This window comes from Chelonoidis abingdonii, chromosome 25 (genome assembly GCF_003597395.2).
Source record: "Chelonoidis abingdonii isolate Lonesome George chromosome 25, CheloAbing_2.0, whole genome shotgun sequence".
Classification (NCBI taxonomy): Eukaryota; Metazoa; Chordata; order Testudines; family Testudinidae; genus Chelonoidis; species Chelonoidis abingdonii.
Genome location: NC_133793.1, coordinates 6863164 through 6884078, shown reverse-complemented (window position 1 = coordinate 6884078; position 20915 = coordinate 6863164). Strand labels below are relative to the sequence as shown.

The 20915-nt window shown below is 47.4% G+C and overlaps 2 protein-coding genes across 6 annotated transcripts in view; both read left to right on the top strand.

Annotated features, from left to right (window-relative positions):
* Positions 1-7: 7 nt before the first annotated feature.
* Positions 8-4656, top strand: FAM229A (family with sequence similarity 229 member A). Of its 3 annotated transcripts, none has more exons than XM_032787793.2 (3): positions 8-1180; positions 1714-1847; positions 4416-4656. In XM_032787793.2, exons 2-3 carry the CDS (start codon positions 1729-1731, stop codon positions 4516-4518), a joined length of 222 nt encoding a protein of 73 aa, XP_032643684.1. In that variant the 5' UTR covers positions 8-1180; positions 1714-1728; the 3' UTR covers positions 4519-4656. The 3 variants fall into 3 exon arrangements, with proteins under 3 accessions (XP_032643684.1, XP_032643682.1, XP_032643681.1); XM_032787791.2 differs by having other exon boundaries at positions 11-1180; positions 1710-1847; XM_032787790.2 differs by lacking the exon at positions 8-1180 and having other exon boundaries at positions 1197-1847.
* Positions 4657-9683: 5027 nt separating this feature from the next.
* The window catches only part of KPNA6 (karyopherin subunit alpha 6), a 33501-nt gene continuing 22269 nt past the window's right edge, over positions 9684-20915 (top strand). Inside the window, exons 1-2 of one of the 3 annotated variants that reach the window (XM_075060814.1) lie at positions 15180-15319; positions 16466-16752. Coding sequence is in view for 1 of the 3 variants with exons in the window: in XM_032787796.2 (XP_032643687.1) it covers positions 9760-9763 (4 nt within the window). In the remaining 2 variants the exon portion in view is untranslated. Of the gene's footprint in view, positions 9764-15179; positions 15320-16465; positions 16753-20915 lie in introns of those variants that run through there. The other 2 variants (XM_032787796.2, XM_075060815.1) reach the window with 2 other exon arrangements.

The window sequence follows — 20915 nt, the reverse complement described above, 5'->3', positions numbered from 1 at the left end:
CTGTAGATGCTGGGAGATGACATCTCTGTGCTCTGCTTCTCTCCCTAACCAGGGCCTGCAAGAGTTGCAGCCCTGGACACTAGATCATTTTCCTGCCTAGACAAAGTCCCGTGATGACGGGGGCAGCTGGAGCAGGACATTTTAAAACTTTCAGCCCCTATTATGATGTAACCTTGTGTTGCATGGGTCAAAGGGGTTGGATTTGCACCAATCGGGGGGTGAGCACCCCAAATGGGCAGTTACTTAACCTGTTCACAGCCCTGCACTGAGTCAGTCCAGGCGCAGCGATGGGATAAATCTCCAGAGACCTATTGGTGGGGATCGTGGGTAAGGGGCTTCTATAGCCTAGCATTACACAGGCTTTGGCATAACGAAAAGACCCCAAATATTCCCCAGCCTGCTGCTGTATTCACTAAATGTGCAGCTCTGACCAAGTTTTCAAGGCTGGATCCAAGTGAATTTGAGGGTCAGGGAGGGAGGGACCAGACCTCAAATGAATACAAGGGCTGGGATGTCTGTTGTTTGTATTACATAGTGCTTAACAAAACTACCTAGCTCTCATCTAGCACTTTTCATCCATAGGTCTCAAAGCGCTTTACAAAGGTCAGTATAATGAACCTCATTTTACAGATGGGGAAACTGAGGCAGAAAAGGGCAGTGACTTGTCCAAGGTCACCCAGCAACCTAGTGGCAGAGCCAAGAGTTTAACTCAGGCCTTCTGAAACCCAGTCCAGTGATCCAGCCAATAGGCAACACTGCTTCCTTTCTCTAGGGACCCTTTGTCCTGGGCATTGCACAGACATGGAACAAGTGACAGTCCCTGTCTCAAAGAGCTCACAAGCTGAGTTTGATCAGATGGATCTGGTTGGTCAAACAAATTGGCCAGACGGCTTTATTTGTTTAGTTTCAGTTTCCAGGACAGGGTAAGAGTCCAGGGTGAGCGGCTACCCCAATCCTGCTCTGAACCCCACATTGTATCCCCACGGGGATCAGCTTCCAGGAGGGAGAAAAGATCAGCCCCAGATACATTTCTAATCTGGGCAGGGTCAGGGAAAAGCCCTCCTCAACATGAGACCCAGAGCCTTTTTGGGAAAACCCAGGGCTGGCAGAGGCAGTTCCTCCGTTCACCTTCACAGCACGGTGGGGCTTTGACCCAAGACTAGCCCTAGATGTGAACTAGGTCAGTCTTTTGTGTTGATGCCCCTCATGCTGACCAGCATTGTCTCATGGTTTTCTCGTGCTCCCCCATTGGTCGTGTCTCGTGTTATACTTAGATTGTAAGCTCAGGGAGGCGGGGTCTAGCTTTTTGCTCTGTATTTGTACAGTGCCTTGCACAAGGTCCAGGACTGGGGCTCCTAGCTGCCACTGCAGTCCAAATACTAAATCATCAGCAAGAAGGCCTGGGCCCGAGTCTCGTGCCTGGGAGAAGGTCGTACCCTGCCACTCACGGGCTGTGCTGTGATGTCAGAGCAGCCCTTCCGTGTCACAATGTAACAGCCTCCGTGCCTCCCACTGGCCCCCATCACATCTTGCCCTTTGCACTAGGCATTGTCGGCTGCCAGGTTTATTCCTGGGAACTCTCTTGAGCCTTCAAGAGGTGAGCCTAGGCCAGAGAAGGGGGTGGCAGCTTGGGGCAGGGGTGGGCCTGAAATCATGGGCTCACCGTGCCCAGTCACACAGACTCTGACCTTGGTCCTTTTTTTACTCAGACAGGTCTGGGGCTAGGACATGAGCTCCCAGGAGACCCCACAAGCTCGGAGATTCCCCATAGAGGCAGGAGATTCTCCCAGCCTGGCAGCTGCTCCAGAGACCCAGGAGCCAGTTGCCACTGAGCACACTGCAGCAAGGTGAGGGCAGCTGCATCAGCTGTCATTGCTAAGCACAGCAAATGAGTCAGCTGGTGCCCAGTGCTTGGGAAGAAGGCAGACACCCTCCAGAGCGATACAGGGGGAGTGGGATGCTTACTTCCTGACCCCAGTTAGCAATCACATTATGCTCTGAAGCATGAGCACTGATGCACTTTCTAAACCACCTTCTTGATGCTGTAATGGCAGCTGCTGTGCTTAGATGTTGCTATGAACGGCCCTCCTTTGGGATGGTCTCCTGCATCCATGTCTTACAGCAGCAAATTCTCCTGGGAAAGTGAAGCTTTCAACCCTTAGAAATAGGTGTGTTGCCCTTCTAATCTTCCCAAGTTTCCCCTTTGTGCCTGTTTTACAGGGCAGAGTGAATAGGAGCCGTGGTCTCTTCTCTCCCCTTTTGCTAATCTCTGCACCTCCTGCCAGGGCCGGCTCACCAGCCCATTTCACTCAGAACACGCTGGGCTTCTGTAAAGGGCCAAGGATGAGCCCAGAGGGCTGAGGCCTCGCAGGGCTGTGTTCAGGAACCGGTGGAACTGCACCCCTCTTTCTCCAGGCCCACCCTGGCGTGTGAGCTCTACAAATCAGGCTTTGGGGGATGATGAAAGCTGCTGCTGTAGTCATCTTGCCCCAGTTCAGTGTCCCAGCAAGTTCCACACCCTGTGCCCAAGGGAAGGGGAAGGAAACTTGCCTCCCCCAACACCTGCTTCCTGTGGCATAGGGTTAGGATGGCTGTCAGCTGGCGAAACCATTCCGGGCGGCACCAGACGCTGAGGCTGTCACACAGCCTAGCTTGGAATATGCAGCCAGACTCAGAGCCTGTTGGTCAGAAGAGTTTGTTGGCATCTGATTTGGCCCCAGGGATGACTTTAGGCAACTATGGGCTGAATCCTGTACAATGAGGCTGAGGCAGGGGCCTCAAATAAAGTCAAAATGAGGAAAGCGGTTTGCTGCCTCCCCTCCATCACAGAGCGAAGGCGGGGGAGTCAGACACTTCTATTGACGCCAAGGCACCTCCCTGTAATTAACTCCAAGCCAGACCTCCCTGCGCTGTAACAGGGCTGTACCCTCTAGCTCTCCCTAGGGGCACAAGCCTTGTACCTCAAGGTTTGCTTGCTTGCTGCTGCACTGCCTTCTGGTGCAATTTCTGGCCCTGCCTCTCCCCTTGTTATAGCTGATCGGACAAGGGCAAAATCAAACCCACCCCCTGCCGTAATTGGTGCCTCTGGGAGAATTGGGGCTACAGTACATTGGCCTCTATAGGCTGCAGCAAGCGGAGAGCTGCAAGGAGGAGCAGGCTCAAGATGCTCAGCTAGAGCGAGGAGCAGAGTGGGGGACATATCGGGCAGGGGCTGCTGGGTTAGTGAGGGGTATGTGGGCCAGAGGGTCCGTTTTATAAAGAGAACTGGGCGCAGAACCGATTTTCTGCTTTGCTGGTAATTCCACAAAGTAAAAAACAAACTGTTTTGGGTCAAACAAGAAGTTTTGTTTTGATACTGACCCTATTTTACCAGGTGTGATCATTTAAAATAAAATTACAGGACATTTTGAAGAGAAAAGTGGTTTTGAACTGAAAAGTTTAAACCTTTTCACTTAGAAAATGTCAAAACAAAACGGCTGGGTTTGTTTGAAATGGTTTCTATTTCTTCCCACTCCGGCACTGGGATGAAATCCACCGGGAGTCACAAAATAGTTCAGTGTCACAGGAGCGGCATTTAGCACCAAAAAATTGTTGTGCAATTTTTTTTGCCTGGCTCGGTCTGTAAACCCAACAGACTGAGCATGACTGAAACCCTCTTCTCTACTGGCCAGGTCTCTAATCACTGGCCAACACCAATACTGTAATTAGCACCCCATCTCTATGGAAACAAGCAGTTCCACTGGAACCCTTAACACATCTATGACTCTACTGTGCACTTTGCCTCTTACTAGTTTATAATATTGAGGACATGGCCCAGGTTGGGCATTTCTGGGCTGAGGGCCCTCACCATGCTGAGATCGCCGCCTGGAAGAGGCTCTCTCATTACTACCCAGCGCTGGCCTCCTCCCACTGATTGCCAACCATCAGGGCTTGGCCTTGACCCCTTAGTTGTTATCTCTTCAGGCACATGGTCTCTGTGCAGGACCTGCGTCCCAGCTAGGGCTGACTTCTGCATTCAGGGCCCTTGTTAAGGGGAGCATTGGGGAGGGGGGAGTTCCTTTTTCTCCCAGAAGACTCCTAAGGCAGAAAATTCCAGAGTGGCCTTCAATTACTTCTCCAGGCTGCTAGCAGCTGACAGAGAAGCTGGATATGGGGGGAAGAAATTTATCCTCCTAAATCTTCCCTCCCTGCGTAAAGCTGGAGGAGGACAAGAGCACTGAAGGACCCTTTGTGGAGTATGTTCAACTAGCCAGATGGGCTCTGATCCCTGGGCAGCTGCCCTACGACTCTTGGGATCTGCACCCCTCATGGCAGCGGGATATTCAACCATGCACCTGTGACGCTGAGGGGCTCAATCTGTGGCTTTGCACAGCCCTCCTGGGAAACAGGACTAACCCCTCTCTCTCGTTGCGCAGGCAGCTGAGAAGATGCCCCGGGTGCCACTGCCTGACCCTGCCCAACGTTCCTATTGACGTTTACATTGCCATGGGCGGGAACGGGAGGCCACGGACCACCTAACGGTTCCCCCAAGTTGGGCTCGAGTGCTGAGACCACCGAGCTGGTCACCCGAAACTCTCTGACAGCTGGAGAACCGCAAAGGACGCCGCCACACAAAACAGTGACGCACATTTTAATAAAAGGACATCTTAGAATGTTTCTGTGGGTGTCATTCCTTTGCTGCGCCTTGGCTCGCTGTGCTGCCCCAGACTGTGCCCGGAGAGCAGGAATTCTCTCTTCTTGCTTTGGGATCGCATGGGCCCCTCTCACTTGGAGAGGGTTCACAGCAAAACAAGGGATTTGGTCTGGGTTTGCAGAACGGGGTCACTGCATTACCCCTCAGCCCAGCAGAGGGTGCTGTGGTCCTAGCTCACTGGAGAGGGTCTTAAATGAAGGGGTATCGGTGCTCTGCCTAGGTGTATTCCCCGCAGACTGTGTCTCTCCCCTCCAGCACCAGCTGTGGGATGCAAGGGAGACCTGCCTACTCTGACTCTTAGCCTCAGCCTCCAGCTTTCTCCATTCCTGTCCAGCCAACGTAAGGCTGGGTTTGGCTGGGTGGCAGCAGCAGCAGCTGCCTCCTCCATCCCTAAGTCTGACCCAGCTCCTAGCAGGTTGGTGGGGAGGGCCAGGGGGAGACTAACTTGGTTTTTGTTGGAGGGCCTGATTTGGAGATGAGACACCTTTGGAGGGGTTTGATTTAGGGGAAGGAAAGAGGCTAGATGTGGGAGGAAGTTGGGGTGGGGAATGAGTGATGGGGTGGGGTTGATTTTGGAGAAGAGGAGCATGGATTGCAGGGTGAGCTGTGCCATGGGGGAGCCCTCCTCACATCATCTCCACAGGGGCACTGCCAAACTAGCTTCAGCATCTGGGGCGGGAGAGCGAGACAGAGGGGGCCTTTGTCCTATGCAAACTGCTTCTCCCAGACGTTTTCGTGGGTCACAGCAGGCAGATCTGGCAGCTGGTAATGAGTGGAGGTGAGAGAGGGGGTAGGGAGGGGGCTGCAGCTGAGTCACACAGCCCAGCTTGTCCTGGGCAGGAGATGCACTAGCGGGGCCTCTCCCTTAAGGTGGCGTGTGATGCCTGTCATGTCCTGCCTCCAAAGTCACATGACTTAGCCGAGGGGGTGCACTCTGGGAGCCATGCCTCCGTCCTTGAGAAGTTTGAGACCAAAGGGCAGAGTGGATTTGCCCCCTTTCTGGGACCCAGCTGCTTCTCCCACAGCCCAGCAGGGTCTCCCTCCCTGCTCTGCCCTGATGCATTTGAATAACTGCAAAGAGTTGATTAAAGGGCACCTGTGAGTGGCTGGTGCAGAGAGGATCCCACTCCTCCACCCCAGGCTGGGCTTAGTGAAACACCCAGGGCTGGAGCCAGCCCAGGTGCTGGCCCAGCTGACATGGACTCGTTTTTCCTCTAATCTTGGCTTGTTTAATTTTATAGAAACAACCAATTTGGCACAAAGAGCAGAGCAAATCCAGCTGCCTCTGCCCAGCAGCTTGCAGGCTCCCTGCAGAATGGAGAAAGGATCCCCTGGGATGGGCACGCCCCTCAGCCCTCATCTTTTCCAGCTCTTGGGGAGACCCCCTGGCCTCTGTTCTCTCGCCTCACTTGCCTTGCCCTGCTGTGTGCACCTGAGCCAGCTGTGCAAGAAGTTGCTATGCGTAGCTTTCACAGAGATGCAGGAAAGTGGGTGGTCACTGGCTTTTCCCCAGCTCTACCAGCCTGGAACTAACACTGAAATTCTGTGCTCGGCCACAACAAAACTTTGCTTTTAAGCCCCATGTTAGTCCAATCAGCTGTGAGAGTTCACTGTGTCCTGGGCTCCCGTAATGGATGACTGGCCACAGTCCAGGCTAGCTCTGTGTATGTCTGTGGCATTTCCATTCTACTATCTTCGATAGAGCTATGTCCTGCGACAGCTGCCCTGCGACACTTAGAAACAGAACTTCTCCCTTCCTGCCAAATGTGAAATCTTTATTTTTGTTCTTCACTCTCCTGACCAAGCTGGTTTTGGAAAATGGTGGAAGCAAACATGTACCTGGGATGTGTCTTTGCTTTAATCCAGGGCTAGCCAGTGGTTGGGATTTTAATATTTAATCTTCTGTACACAAGAGAGGGTCGGATTCGCTCCTGCCTTGTGCATGGGATAGACCCTTACAGCTGTGCAAAATGGGTGTAACTAGCATTCTGATTTGGAAGCAGTTAAGTGACGTATTCCAGGTGAAAGGCAGGGGGGAATCAGGACCCTGGACAATCCCGTTCTTGACCTAAGAAGCCTCCTGTGAAGATAATAAACAGCAGTGACATAGGTAGACTGTACATACGGAACTACTAAACCATTCTTCTCAAGGAAAAATAATAGTTTCTCAGTGGTTTTGGGCAGGGCCGGTGCTTCCATTTAGGTCGCCTAGGGCGCTAGGATTTGTGGGAGCGGCATTTTGCGGCCCTCGGCGGCAATTCGGCGGCGGGGGGTCCTCCCACGCTCCGGGTCTTCAGCGGCAATTCTGCGGCGGGTCCTTCACTCGCTCCAGGACCCGCCACCAAAGTGCCCCGAGGACCGGGAGCGCGGAAGGACCCCCCCACCCCGCCACAGAATTGCCACCAGAAGGACCCCCGCCTAGGCCGCCAAAAACCCTGGTGCCGCTCCTGGTTTTGGGTGAGCCTTTGCTCCTTTTCCTCTAATTCCTTCACTGCCAATCACACCCTTTGTCCATTGATCGGCAGGTTATTTAACTGGGGACCTCTGTGTGTGTTTGCATTGTGATAAGAACAGCTGCTTGGTCTCCACGAAGAAAGAGGTGAGTAAGAGAAGAGAGAACAATCAGCCCCCAGCTCACAGAAAATTGACCAGCCAGAGCTTCGTGGGAGGGGATGTTGACTTGTGCTCCAGCAGTGTATTTGTAATGTTTGCTGGAGCATGTGAGGCTAGCTTCCAAGCTGGGATGTGTAGCTGTGCCATTCTGCAGGGCCTGGCTTGCGTACAGTACAGCCAGACGATGACACTGGGGGCTGGGGATGTCATGCTGTCCCAGGAACCATAAGCTTGTCCTCTGAGACAACCAGTCTGACATTAAGATTAAGTCAACCAGTCTGACACTGGCTAGTGGAACTCTACATTGTTATCACATTGCATAGAGATCATGCTCCTCTCTAAGCAACTGGAAGATGCAAAAACCTGAAGTGACTAGATGGCACCTGGGCCCCCAGCCCTTCTCCTTCCATGTCTAATAGAGCTGGAGGAAGGATCACCTTAATGCTGATTTCCCGAGGGGCAGGAGAGGGAAGTGCCCCCAGCAACCCTATGAATGGGAAGTACATATGGGTCATACATCACTTATCCTTGGCAGAGCCATGACAAAGCCCTTCATTGGGAATGGCTGAGCAGCCAGGGGTGGAGAGAGGGACTGATACGCAGTGGAAGGGTGCAAGCAGCAGCTGTGCCTCTTCAAGGGGGAAGCCATCAAAAAAAATTAAGGCTGCCCATGGGACAGAATCCATGGGAAGGAGGAGGAGAGCTTCCTCCCATGCAAGAGGAGATGGCAAATCTGAAGCTGGATTGTCTCCTTTATGTGCTCCCCCCAACCTCCTCTTCCTTTGAAGGTTAGAGCAACACAACAGGAAAGGCGCTGCCTCCTCCAGCTAGGGTCAATATTCTTGGGAAGAATTTTATTCTGTACAGGTTCTGTACCACTGCCAGGAACTTCCTTTTCTCTTCACTCTATTAGACAAGAGGAGAACAAACATCAGCCATTTCCCCGTGTTCTTTCTACAAGATGCCCTAAGCGCTCTATGAAATCACTCCCACCTCCCTTAGTGACTCAGCAGAACTCACTTAATCCTTTCCCAGCGGGCTTGATGCTGCTAGCATAACACACAGCTGTTTTTTGGGGGGGGATACCGGCAGGCTCAGTCCTGCACTCGCTCCAACATGGAATCATACACTTAATACTTGCAACCACAGACAGCAAGAAAATGTCATTCACCTGGATGTGTAAATCTCCCTTGCCCGCAGAGACAAGCAAACAGGGTGCAAACAGGCTTCAAACACATCAGGACATAAGAGCTCTCTCCTGCCATCCATCTCCACCCTCTGACAAACAGAGGCTAGGGACACCATTCCTTACCCATCCTGGCTAATAGTCATTAATGGACTTAACCTCCATGAATGTATCTAGTTGTCTTTTAAACCCTGTTATAGTCCTAGCCTTCACAACCTCCTCAGGCAAGGAGTTCCACAGGTTGACTGTGCACTGTGCGAAGAAGAACTTCCTTTTATTTGTTTCAAACCTGCTACCCATCAATATCATTTGGTGGCCCCTAGTTCTTATATGATGGGAACAAGTAAACAACTTTTCCTTATTTATTTTCATTCGCACATTTCCTAGGGCTGGGTGGGTAGTGATGCTGGAGGAACCGTTACTGGGTGCAGTCAGAATTGGAACAGGATGGATCAGAGAATGAGTCATGGGATATGGAGCCTTTCACCTCTGGGTCCCAGCTCCAGTCTGGGTCAGGTTTCAGGTAGCAGACAGTCGTTCCACTGAAGTCTGTTGGGACACGTGCTCTGGGACTAGCTTTGGGTGGATGAGAGCGGCCAGGCCTAGGCTATGCAGAGGGGGATGCTGGTGCTGGAGTGAAGGGGAGGTTCTGATTGGCCAGAATCAGCCACCCTGGTCCATAGGAGGAATTGGAGGAAGCAGGATGTCAGCCAAGGCTGGCAGGAGCAGGGGGCAGGGCAGCATCTCCTGGTCTGGCAGGAGAAAGGGTTGGGGCTGTTGGGACCAGAAGACAGGGCTGGAAGGAGCAGGGGTCAATGTGGCCAGGGCCGGTGGGAGCAGGGGGCAGGGTAGGAAAAGGGGTCAGGGCCAGCGGGAGTAGGGGGCAGGGAAGGGGGGCAGCTGGCACCCGGCCACCTCCAGCAGAAGCCCATGGGCACTGTGGGGCCCTGGCCCTGGGCTCCCAGCACCAGCCCCCCCATGAACCCAGACCTGACCCCTCTGGGCAGCTCTGGGAGCCCTGGGGCCTTATTCCCCATGCCCGGCCGCAGGAGGGCGCCCAGGAGCGCAGACAGCTGCCGCGGGCGGGAGGCGGCACCTCCTTCCCCCGGCGGTGTCTCTATCCCTTTAAAGGGCGGGGCGCGTTCTGAGGAGGTTTGTCCATTCGCGGCCGCCGTTCTCCGCTCTCCCTCCCTCCCCTCCCCCGTCCGCCATATTGTGGCCGCCGCAGCTCGAGCCGGAGCCTGGTGACGAGCCGCCGGAGCTGGAGATGGGTGAGGAGGCCGCTGCGGGCCCGCTGCGCCCTGCGGGGGGCGGGCCCCACGGGGGGCGGCTCCAGCCCGGCGGGTCCCCCCGCCCCTGGGCCCATCACCCTGGTATCCGAGCGCCGGGTCCCCCCGAGGGTGTCTGGGGATGGGCGGCCTCAGCCCCCCGGGGTGTCTGTCCCCTGCCCGCCCCGGTCCCCGCCCTGTGCCCCTGGCGTTAGCGGCGGGTCTGCTCCTCTCGGGCAGCGTTTCCTGGCTCCCCGGGGGTCCGCGGGTGGCGTCGCGGGGCGGCCGGTGTTTCTGACTCGGGGGGGGTGCTGCTCGTGGGGCCTGAGTCTCTGCTGGGCGCGGGGCGACTCCAGGGCCGGTCTGGGTGTCAGCGCCGCCCGTCTCTCTGGAGACGCTTCTGCTTATTCATTCTGAGCGAGGTCGCTTGGCGCTGCCCCCCCCCCCATCGTGGTGAAAGCCTGCCCCCCCCCATCGTGGTGAAAGCTGCCCCCCCCCCCCATCGTGGTGGAGCAGCGGTCAATCCGTGCGTGCTGAGGAGCTGTACTTAGGGCCCTTGGCTCGGATGCAATTTAAGGGGCTGTACAGGTTTTCTGGGAGACCTGCAGTGTCGCTGCAGCCTGCTCTGTGGGGGATGCACAAAACTCCACTGACCTTTTTGCCTACTAGGGGGTTTGTCCCAGTGTCCTAGCCAAAATTTCCCCGCTTTCACTTTTGTTTTAATTAGTTGTTGGCTGACACAGTGGTAGCATTTCAGAGGCATTGCCCTTTTTGCTTAGGAAGGAAGGTGCTGTATTGTGCTGCCAGTGTTGCAAGGTAAAGAGTATTTGGTTGGGCTTTATCAGCAGTACTTGGAAGAGAGGAAACAGACAACCACAGTCATTTTGTTGTTCCACGAAAATCATTGCAGCAATGGGATAGTTTGGCAGCCATGGGCCTGTTCACCTGGCTGTCAGGCTGGTATGCCAGCCATACAATGCACAGGGTGGCAAGGAATCACTTTCTCTCTTGACTTATAAAATGTGCTTACCTAACCAGCTCTTTGGAGCTGGGCATTGTCTATTCGCATGTCTGGGAAGCACCTAGCACACTGTAGCCTCTGTCTAAATAATACTCAGGGCATATGTATGAAGATGAAAACATAAGCTACTCGCTATCTGTTACTTTCTGCAAAATGCTGCTGACCAATCCCTTCCCCTTTCTCACTGACTAGATGAGCCATATACACGTCCTGAAGGTCAGTGGACCAATTCTTCCCTAACCCAAGGCACCCTAGCTCTGTGTGTGTTTTTTACCAGTGTCCAATTCTGAGGCAAAACTTTCACTGTGTATGTGGGATCAGTCTAGGACTGTTTCCTAGTGACTTAGTAGGGGAGAGATCCTGAGGTAGCCAGGAATGAGACTTAAAAATGCTTCTCTGTTCCGCAGATCTGTTTAATCCTTTTTGAGAGAAGCAGGCTGCTGAGTAGGGGCCTGTATAGCTCTGCACAGATGTTCAGTTTGTGGGTGCCCTGTCCTTGGTTTCAAGCTAACTAGCAACAGCTGTTTAAATGTGAGTGTTGCTTACAGGTTTCTAGCACTGTTCTCTGAGCAGTATGAAGAAGAATTACTTTTCTGAGACCTTAACTATATAGCTGACCTCTCCTGCCTCTCCGTACTGGTTATATAATAGTGTTATATGGTTTTTTGGGTTGGGGCAGGGGAAGCCTGGTTCTGCCTTCAGGGAAACTGTGCCAGAAACCTTCCAGCAGCAACAATGTTCAAATGCAGCTATTGCTAGCAAATCTCCATCCACAGTATGAATATGGTCTAGTGTCAGGTCTCTCATTAATCAACGTGTATCTAGCAATCTTCAATTGCTTTACACTTTAAGCTTCATAGAAGGTGAAGATTAGATTAGCGGAGGATTGTACAGAATGGACTGTCGTGGTTGCAAACATCCGGTAATGGAGATGCCACATGAGAAGGTGATGACTGGAGAAAACTGAGCTGTCTCTAGGAGCCTGTTTTTCCCTTGCTGTGTTAAGGAATTAAAGTTTTTCAGCATAGTGCTGCCATCATGTTAAACATATCTGGGTCTTCCGGGGGTAGCCAAGATCAAACTGTTGTAACATCACTCTATTAAGATGATTAAGACTGTGCTCTAAACACCTGAATAGAGTGCTGCTCAGATTCTGATTTAGGTTAAAATAAAATCCTATTTAACTGTAACTACTCTATTTGAATGTAATATGTAGCCCATGGTGGTGGTAGACGAGTACAGTGACTTACTCAGTTCTATAGGAGCAGCAACAGCGCTGCCATGTTTGCTTTAGGGAACTGCAGTCCTAGAGTTCAAGTGCTGGTCATGGACTTCACAGAAACTTGATTTGACTCTTCTGTCTACAGCAGAATAGGCTGTCCTCTGGTGTTGTGTAGAGAATGAGAGGAAACTCTCCTAGCTGGGCTATTGTCTGGTCCTAAGCAGTGTAGTAAATATGGTTTATAGCTATAGCAAACCGACATCTACAAAGAAATGACAACTGAACATTGCCTTTCAAAGAGTACTTCAGTAGCATCCTGAGAAGCTCTGATCTTCTCTCATTAGGCCTGCTATGAAGACTTCCTACCCAGAAAAATGTGAGACTCTTTTCTTGGGTTTTAACTAGCAGGGTATGATTTGAATTGGAGAGAGGGGAAGAAAGGACAAACTATACAACAGACTAAAGATGCTTTTGTAAAAGCAAGGACTAGCATCTTGTTGGAGTTGACTGCTGATGTTGTCTAGTAAGCCAGCTCTAGTTAAATGTCCTTCACGCTAGGATACAATTAGCACACCATGACCTTGCCGCAAGCTTTTACTCCACCTCCAAATACTTCTTCTGTGGCACACCACAAAAATACTACTTAAGGTGGCCACATGTCTGTCTGGGGAAGATGATGCTTAAAGATGTTCTAGACTATACAATTCTATAAGGACTCATGATAGAGCTTGGAATGTAAAATCCTGACCAGAGAGTTAGATATTAGATTTAAAAAAATCACAGTAGAAAAGTGAACAATGAATTTAAAAATATATATATTTTGTCCTCAATCTAAAATTAATGGTTCAATTCAAAGATCACTTTCCCTTCCCTTTAATGTCTTACTCTTATTTTAAAGAGTCATACAGTTTTGTGACAATTATTTAATTAAAAAAAGACCATTTATTAAAAACCTACACTGATAGAATATTAAGGTAGCATGGCATGCTGGGACTGGACAATGGGATGGTTCACTCAGTAATTGCCCTGCTATGTTCTTCCCTCTGAAGCCTCTGGCACTGGCTGATCGGAAGATAAGGTATTGGGATGGATGGGCCACTGGTCTGACCCAGTATGTCTGTCTGTATGTTGAGTGCTCAAAAGTCAGAAACTGCCAAAGTTGAGGTGGTGCAGATGGTGTTAATTCTGCCTCTTTATGTATCTGTAACACTGGGCCAATGATTTGGCCATGTGTGTTTGTCAAATACAATATTACTCTTAGGACTCTAATATGTGTAGTGTTAGAGCTCAGAAGCAAGTGTTCATTCATTCACTATGCAACTTGGGCATATAAATGATGATCTTGGATGGTTTATATAGCATACCAAGTAGCACCAAGCGTTGGTACTAAGAGAGTACTGTTTGGATCCCAGAGCTGGCAAGTTTAAGTAGCTAGGTGGCTGCTTTGGCTTGTTTGTACATATTGGTCTGGATGCAGTGAGCATGTATTTAGTATTTGGGATAATTGACTGTGTGCTAAAATGGTTAGTGTAATAAAGGTAGAGGAATTAGTATCCTCATTACCTACAGTTAAAAATTAGGGTTTGGTTTTTAAAAATTTCTATACAAGTAAGCGTCACATGCACCTAAAATCTCGTATTGAGGGAAAAAATATACAATACTATCTGACTCTTAACAAAGAGCACGTTAGCAAAGATGGGAATGCCCAGATTTTATATACCTCGTTGCCTTGAAACTCCTCTTGCAAGAAGGCTATCTGGAATGGTGCAATTGTCAAGAGTATTTCAAACACTGAGTTTAACTGTTTGACTTCGTCAAATGCCTAAGCTGATCTTAGCTGGGGCAATATTACACACTGTAGATTTTCAACTGCATTTTTGCTGGGGAACTGTCCACAACAGACAAGGAGAACTGCACTTGCTCAGGTGAAAAGGCTGCTGAGAACTTCAGAATCTTGGTTGGGGGGTGGCTTGCAAGCAGAACTGAAGCTGGAAAGTGGTTTTGGAAGTCAGCTGAAGAATGGATGGCTACCTTCCCATGGAGGTATGGGGAGAATAAATGCAATCTTAAAAGGACTGAATTTAGTGAAAAACCAATATAACAAGTGACTGCTGATTCCCCAGAAGAAAATCTTTACTTTTTCCCTCTCTCTGAGCAGCCAGTTCCATGAGTAGACGGGCTGCATGTTCCAGTAATGATGTCACATCACTGGCTCTTGGTAGCTAAAACAGAAGGGGATGAGCCAATGGTGACTGGGGCACCAGACATCCAAAAGAACTGCGTGGATAAGCATTTTACTAGCACAGAATGTACTGTGTGCAAAGCACACAGTTATGGGATCTAAGGCAGGCTATGTTAAGACAGTTCTCAGCGTTCACTGTATTTGTTTTTATTTGTGTTAAACATTCAGGAACGTTTTTGTTCAATTAAAATACCTACCTGGAGAAAATGTAAAGGTTGCAGAGTCAAACATTTTACACAGAAAATATCCTAGTTAAAAGAACATTCTTAAGTCATACTCTTTGCAGAACTGTTTCCCAATTAGTGTTTGTAAGTAACACTTAAAAATAGTAACTAAAATCAGAAGGAATATTTTCAGTTTAATCTGGACATTTGATAGTGCTTTCCAGTACGGTCAACTTTGCTCCTTTGTGTCTTCCACTAGGGGACAAAAACAACTTGAAAAAGTCAGTGTAAAACTGCACAAATTATCAGGGGGACTGAACGGCAGACGCAATACAAGAAACCATTTTTAACAAGTTATTAACTAATTTCAAGTTATTGCTGTTCTTTTAAGGTTTGTATGCAGCACTGACTCAACCCCTTTGTGCATGTGCATTACGACAGCTAACACACAACTTAGTTTTTCCCCCTATAATTGTAAACATCGTGCAAATTCTCTTGGTTTTTAGTTATGAACTCTTAAAGAAGGGAGTTCCTAAGACAAATGTTGACAGGTCCTTATCTGTAGCTGCTGCTGGTAAACCTGTTTGTGGAGGAATCTCTTTGCCAGCTTGTAAAGCAAGAGACTGTTTGTTTAAAAAGGAGTTTAGTTTCTACAGAAGGACACTATCCAATTGAGTTCTTAAAAGAATTGTTCAGAATCCACTTTGATAGCACATCCTTTGAAATAGGGTCCTGGATTTTACAAGGGTTTTTGTTTGTTCCCCATTAAGGTGAGTCTCCCTTCAAGTAGGGAGACACTAACTCTAGAAAAAGCAGTGAAACAGGCCATATACAACGTGCTGTCCATTACACAAAGTACATGGAAAGAAACAATATTTTTGCTAATTTACTTCAGTTACAGTAATCTCTGGTAGGTACAAAAATCTTCCACCTGTGGTTTTCAAATTGAATGTGTTTCTTTAAACTTTCTAATATAGTGGCTAGGTTGAAAGGTGGAAGAGAGGGGAGAGGGATTAAAATGAAATTCCAAAATATGTTAGGAATACCTCTTGCTGTTTTCATTAGCTCCATAATGTTGAATGGTTTAGTTTTCTAATTGAATGAGACAATTTTTCTGCCACTTCCTAGCAGGAAGTTGGTGGTCTAGTTTGTGATGAAGGAAGTGTCAATTAGCAGATGAAAGCAGAAGAGAGCCTGGAGACTTTCATTTATGTTATGTTAGTGTATTTAGTAGAAAATTGTATTCAAAACTATTGCACATTCATAACTCCTTTCATTCAAGGATCTCAAAGCACTTTATAAATATTGAGTTAATCCTAGCAACCTTATAGGTGCTATATAGATCCAGAGTAGTATCTGATGCAACAGCAGGGCATACTACTCACACTAAAGCAGGTTTCCATGATCTAACATGATACTTGCAGACACATCAGTCACTTAAGATGTTCATGAATAGTCCAGATATTGTATGGTGATGTTCCACTTCATTGTTTGTTTTTGCCTGTCTTGGTTTCCAGCACCATTAAATAGCCATTAACTCATCCTAACCCAGTGGATGTCTCACTTTTTTACTGGCAACCCCTTTCACATTGCAAGCCTCTGAGTGCGATTTTTTTTTTTTTTTTTTTTTTTTTTCCTCCCTGCCTCTCCCAGTAAATTAAACACATGTTTAAACATATTTAAACACCATTCTAAATGCTGGAGGCAAAGCGGGGTTTGGGGTGGAGGCTTACAACCTGTGACCCCCCCATGTAATACCTCACGACCCCTGTTCTAACCCATGAAATGCTCATCCCTTTGGGATGAAGGAGGTGTGTATTCTGCAGTAGGTTTGCTTGATTTTTAAACCTAAGCCATTGCCTTTCCACAGACTGTGCTCTGAAGGAAGCATTTCATTGGAAACAGTCCCTTCAAAGACAGGAACCTACTGAGTTTGTCACCCTAGTGATTATTAAAATTGATCTGTTTCCTGTTCAGTGTATGTGGGCTTGTTGACCTCCTTGAAGATAATTGTGTAGTTAGCTGAAAATATATGTTGATTCCTTATCTGCTGCAGGCAGCTGTTCAGGATTCTGCAAAATGAAACTGGGCTTGGAAGACAAACTTCTAGACAGGCGTAGAAACTTCAGAGAAATGGGGAAGAAAACTTTTTTCCATTGAAGCTTGCAGAGCTTGATTTGTCCTTGAGATGCACATGCAGTGCAGTCGATTTGTGTGTCTGCTGGCAAATACATGCCAAGCTGTATTGTAAAGCCTTGGCCACCCTATAATGAAAATCTCTGCTAGCCACACACAGTGTTTTGTGTATATATAGCCATTATGAGACAGATCCTAAACTTAGAGGTGAATGATGTTGTAAATCAGGTGTCTAGTCCACTGACTTGCCTGTTAGTATTGCCCTTTATGCTACAGTTTCAATTCAGTAATACTTCATTGGCATGACAAATCAGGCAAATGTTGACAATATATAAAGGGCATTGGGTATCTGTCAGAAGTGGGTATGAATTGTGTTCTGTGCTTTATCTTGTGTGCCTTTGTTATTACCATTTCTGCTCCAGAGACAAAGTGAGAACACAGCACTAGGCCATCTCTGCCATCTTTCTCCTAGGCCTGGGTACAGGTTCCATTGCCCCCTCCCCCTCTCTTGCTTTTTGCTGGAAAGCTTTATCATTCTTGATAACTTGAGTATTGGTCTCGCTGACTGGCTTAGTGGGCAAGTCTGCTAGAGGTCAGGTGGGGGCTCTTGGTTGCTGTGAGATTGTCACATCCTAACATCTGATATAGCCAATAAAGTAAGAAGAGGAAACCATATTAATTGCATTTCATCTGGGTTTGAAGTGTTGGATTGAAATGCTCCAAAACCATTCACATGGGTTCATCCAGGTTGTTTTCCATGCTGTGGTTGGGGGGGCCCCCTCTGATTTCATAATATAGGAAGAGTTTTTTTCTTTGGGACCGTTCACTGTCCTGAGCCCCTGTCTATTCTGGATGGCCATATAGAGATCATATAAGGAGGCAGAGGGAAGGGACTGTCCCTTGTCCCACTATTGTGTTCTGGGCAGCTTGACTAGTGCCTTCTTTCCCAGGGTGGCCATGTTTGTGGTGCTGTAGTCATATACTCTAATGTGCCCTGGGATGGCCAGAGCTATGGATGTGTACAGTTTATTGTTTGGGGTGGGGTATTTCAATGTTTAAATGTGATTCTTTTTTGAAAACCCCAAACATCTGACAACTTGTCAAGGATGCTCTGTGTTCAGAGATGTACAAAACATGAGCATGGAGTGGGGAAAGTGAGCAGGAGATACACACGTCATCACTGACAGGTCACGGGTCTGTAGCGAGGGAAACCTGAGGGGAATTTATGCAAACTTCAGGGTGGCTTTTGTTACACCTCTGCAAGTTAGTCATTCTGACAAAACTGTTTCAATGTGTCAAGTCAATAAAATACCAAGAGACTGAGATCAGCAGTGACCAGGCATTTCTTTCAGCTGTGGGTTTTATGGGAGCAGGGAAGGGCTACAATGCAGTAGGAGTCCTTAGTGAGCAAACTGAGTTGAGAAACAGGGAGGTAGGTCAGAAACTGAGTGATTCCTTAAAATTTGCAGACAAGTCTCAGAAAGGGAGTAACTCAGCTAAGATCGGAAAATATAACTAAAACAAAACATAGTGAGATTAATAACTGCCAAGTACCGTTCAATCAGTCGATAAGTTATTTGACAAATACCAGAAAAATTCATTTGGTGCCATTTCAAGGTAATTGACCAGCTTCATAGCTGGTCAGTACTGTTGGGCAAACAAGTTAGTTTGATATCAGTGGAATTCATCACATACATTCAATGAAATTCTCTACTGCAGTTGTAGAAATCTAACACTTTTAAAAAAATTTAACTAAGCTGATGATGCTACAGTTAAATACAGCATATAATAAACTTGACACAACTGTTCTCTTCTTTTTAAATCTGAAGATGTGGCCTCTTGTGGTGGGGGTGTGGTGGCACATGTCTGTTTTACCCTGGTTATTAGGCTGTCAGGTGTGGTTTCCCCTTTGCCCTGCCCAGCAGCAGAACTGCTTTCATATTCCATTTTAGTTATAGAAACTTTCTTCCAATGCTGCCTTTGTGAAAGGGTGTTTGGGCTTAAAAAAGAAATTCATGCTATCAAATTTGCTAATGTAACTGTTTCCCTTTTCAGTCTGCTTTTGCCTCTGACTAAGCAGCCCAAGTCCTGATTTAACCATGTGAGTCCCTGCAATGACTCAGCTAGGAGGCTTTTAACAAGCTGCCAAAAGGGAAACTATTTGAAGCAGGTATGTTCTGTAATGTAGGGGGTGGGTGAGTAACAGCCTGAAAATTCCTAGTTGGGTTTCTGATCCAGCAGCACTAGACTTTCACACAGGAGGTTTGCAATGACCGCAGATAAGTCGAGCGGGAAAGTGGAGATTGTAGCCCATGTTGGCCTGCTTTGGAGGGGACAGAATGGACAGTCATTAGACCAATGTTATGTAAAAATTGCAGGGATTCTCCCTTCATTTTAATTTGTTAAAATTATTTATCTCTAGCATTAGTGTATGATTAGGGTTGGGGTGTTTGGAGGATGCAAAGAGAGATGAGCTGCTCCTCTAAAATTGTAACAGCACATTTTAAATTAGCTTGACAGAGTCTCAATGGGACCTAAATCAATTACTTTAGAAAAGTAAAACAAATGATTTAAATCCTTCTACCCCGTTCCCAGCTATGAGAAATAATCGCTGGCTACCAGGGTATGGTTTTTGTAATGCATCACTTAGGCTGAGGATACACTATTAAGGATACACTATTTTGTAATGCATCACTTAGGCTGAGGATACACTATTGAGGTGGTTGGATACCACGATGTTGAGCATGGTATTAAAAACCTAGGTAGGAATTTAACAGATCTTTTGGTAATTCTCCACTGGTTTCCTGGCAGAAATGATCTTACAAAAGGAAATGAAAAATCAATCTCATCTGCTGTCTACTGCCAGCCTCTCACTGGGAAGAGAAAAATAGTTCAACTGTAGAGGAATGATTATTAAAAAAAAAAAAGGGAAGGTCATTATGGAAAAATTAACACCAATTATGTATCCTGCAAAATAAGACTTGTACTTAGATATTTGGTTATAATTTATTCAATACTCAAAATACATTCAGCTGAAAAAAGAGAGCAGACCTGTCCATTTTTTGTGTATTAACATTTGACAGACATGCCTGGTCTCTTAAATATGCATAATTGGATGTCACTCAGTAAAATCATTAGAAACCTGTCATAGGTGTCATAATGATGCTCACTCTGTCATATGGTAAAACCCTGTTAAACAGAGATCTGATGCCTGTTTACTGTATAATGTCTCTCTAAACAAATCTACACAGTTGTTGTAATTGTTTTGTTTCTGATATTTTCCTGGCAAGGAAGGATTTGTAAACCTGTTACTACTTCTTAAATAGTGAAAACCCACATCCCACCTCCAAAAAACTCTCAGGTAGGATTTTAAAACCACTTCTATTCTCTCTCTCATTCTGTTGCCAGAATGGAAAGGTGGGATAGTGAAAAGAAGTCACTTACTTGTAATCCAAGCAACCACTAGTCTTATTTTTGTGCCACAATCCTCTCAAAAGACATGACATACAGTGTAGAAATAGCATGAGCATCCAGTTAATGCTCTGATTAGCTGAATGCCTTACAGTCCTGTAAAACGCATAACCTTTATTCACTGTTCAATTTCAATGCATATTCAGAATTAATTTGGAAAGGCTTTTTATACATTATGGACTTGCATTCATTCTGTGAGGGGTGTGCTGTGACTTCTCCCTTAGTCTTCAGTGAACTGAGCTGCTAGTCTCCAGATGGGTTTTTTCTCCTAGCTGTAACCTCACTAATGTTAATCCAGTCTCATCAATCTTTGAATCTGAATCCTTGTTCGGTTTGTGCACCTGTTTTGGGTTTTTAATGGATTCATCTGTTTCCCACTGGAATTCAAATACAACTTGCCTTTGAGATGCTGTGCTGCAGTCATGACCCTCTTGGTCAAGAAATTAGTTTGGTTTCTGACTGGAGATTATAGCACTGGTCCCTCAGTTAGCCTTGGAGTGGGGAGTGGTCACTTCCCCTTCTTTCCTGTGTTGCCAAACTCGCAGACTGGACTCTACATCTTCCATAGAGAGGGGAAAACTATCCTTCCAGCCCACCCAAGGACTACATTCAGGACTAGTAATCTAATGTATTTTTTGAATGTCTCTGCTGATCCCTGCCACTGCCTGGTCTCCATGATTGAAGCTTCACGCAGCCTTTCTCCATCGTACGTATTGAACCATATGCTGTATACACAGTTCTTGGATTTTCTGAAATACAAGTGTGGCCTATTGAGCTAGGGCTGCTTATTGTTATGCATTCAGGCTGTGAATGAACATTTACTATTTGATATGCACAGCCTGTTTCTTAAATGTATTAATGTGTCATTTTAGCGCAGTTTATTTGATACGTTTGATTTG

What these genes read in the sequence shown, in the direction of transcription:
- FAM229A (XM_032787793.2), top strand. Translation starts at nt 1,729, where the DNA reads ATGAGCTCCCAGGAGACCCCACAAGCTCGGAGATTCCCCATAGAGGCA. An exon ending in ACTGAGCACACTGCAGCAAG is followed by an intron (nt 1,848 to 4,415) that starts GTGAGGGCAGCT and finishes CTCGTTGCGCAG; the next exon opens with GCAGCTGAGAAGATGCCCCG.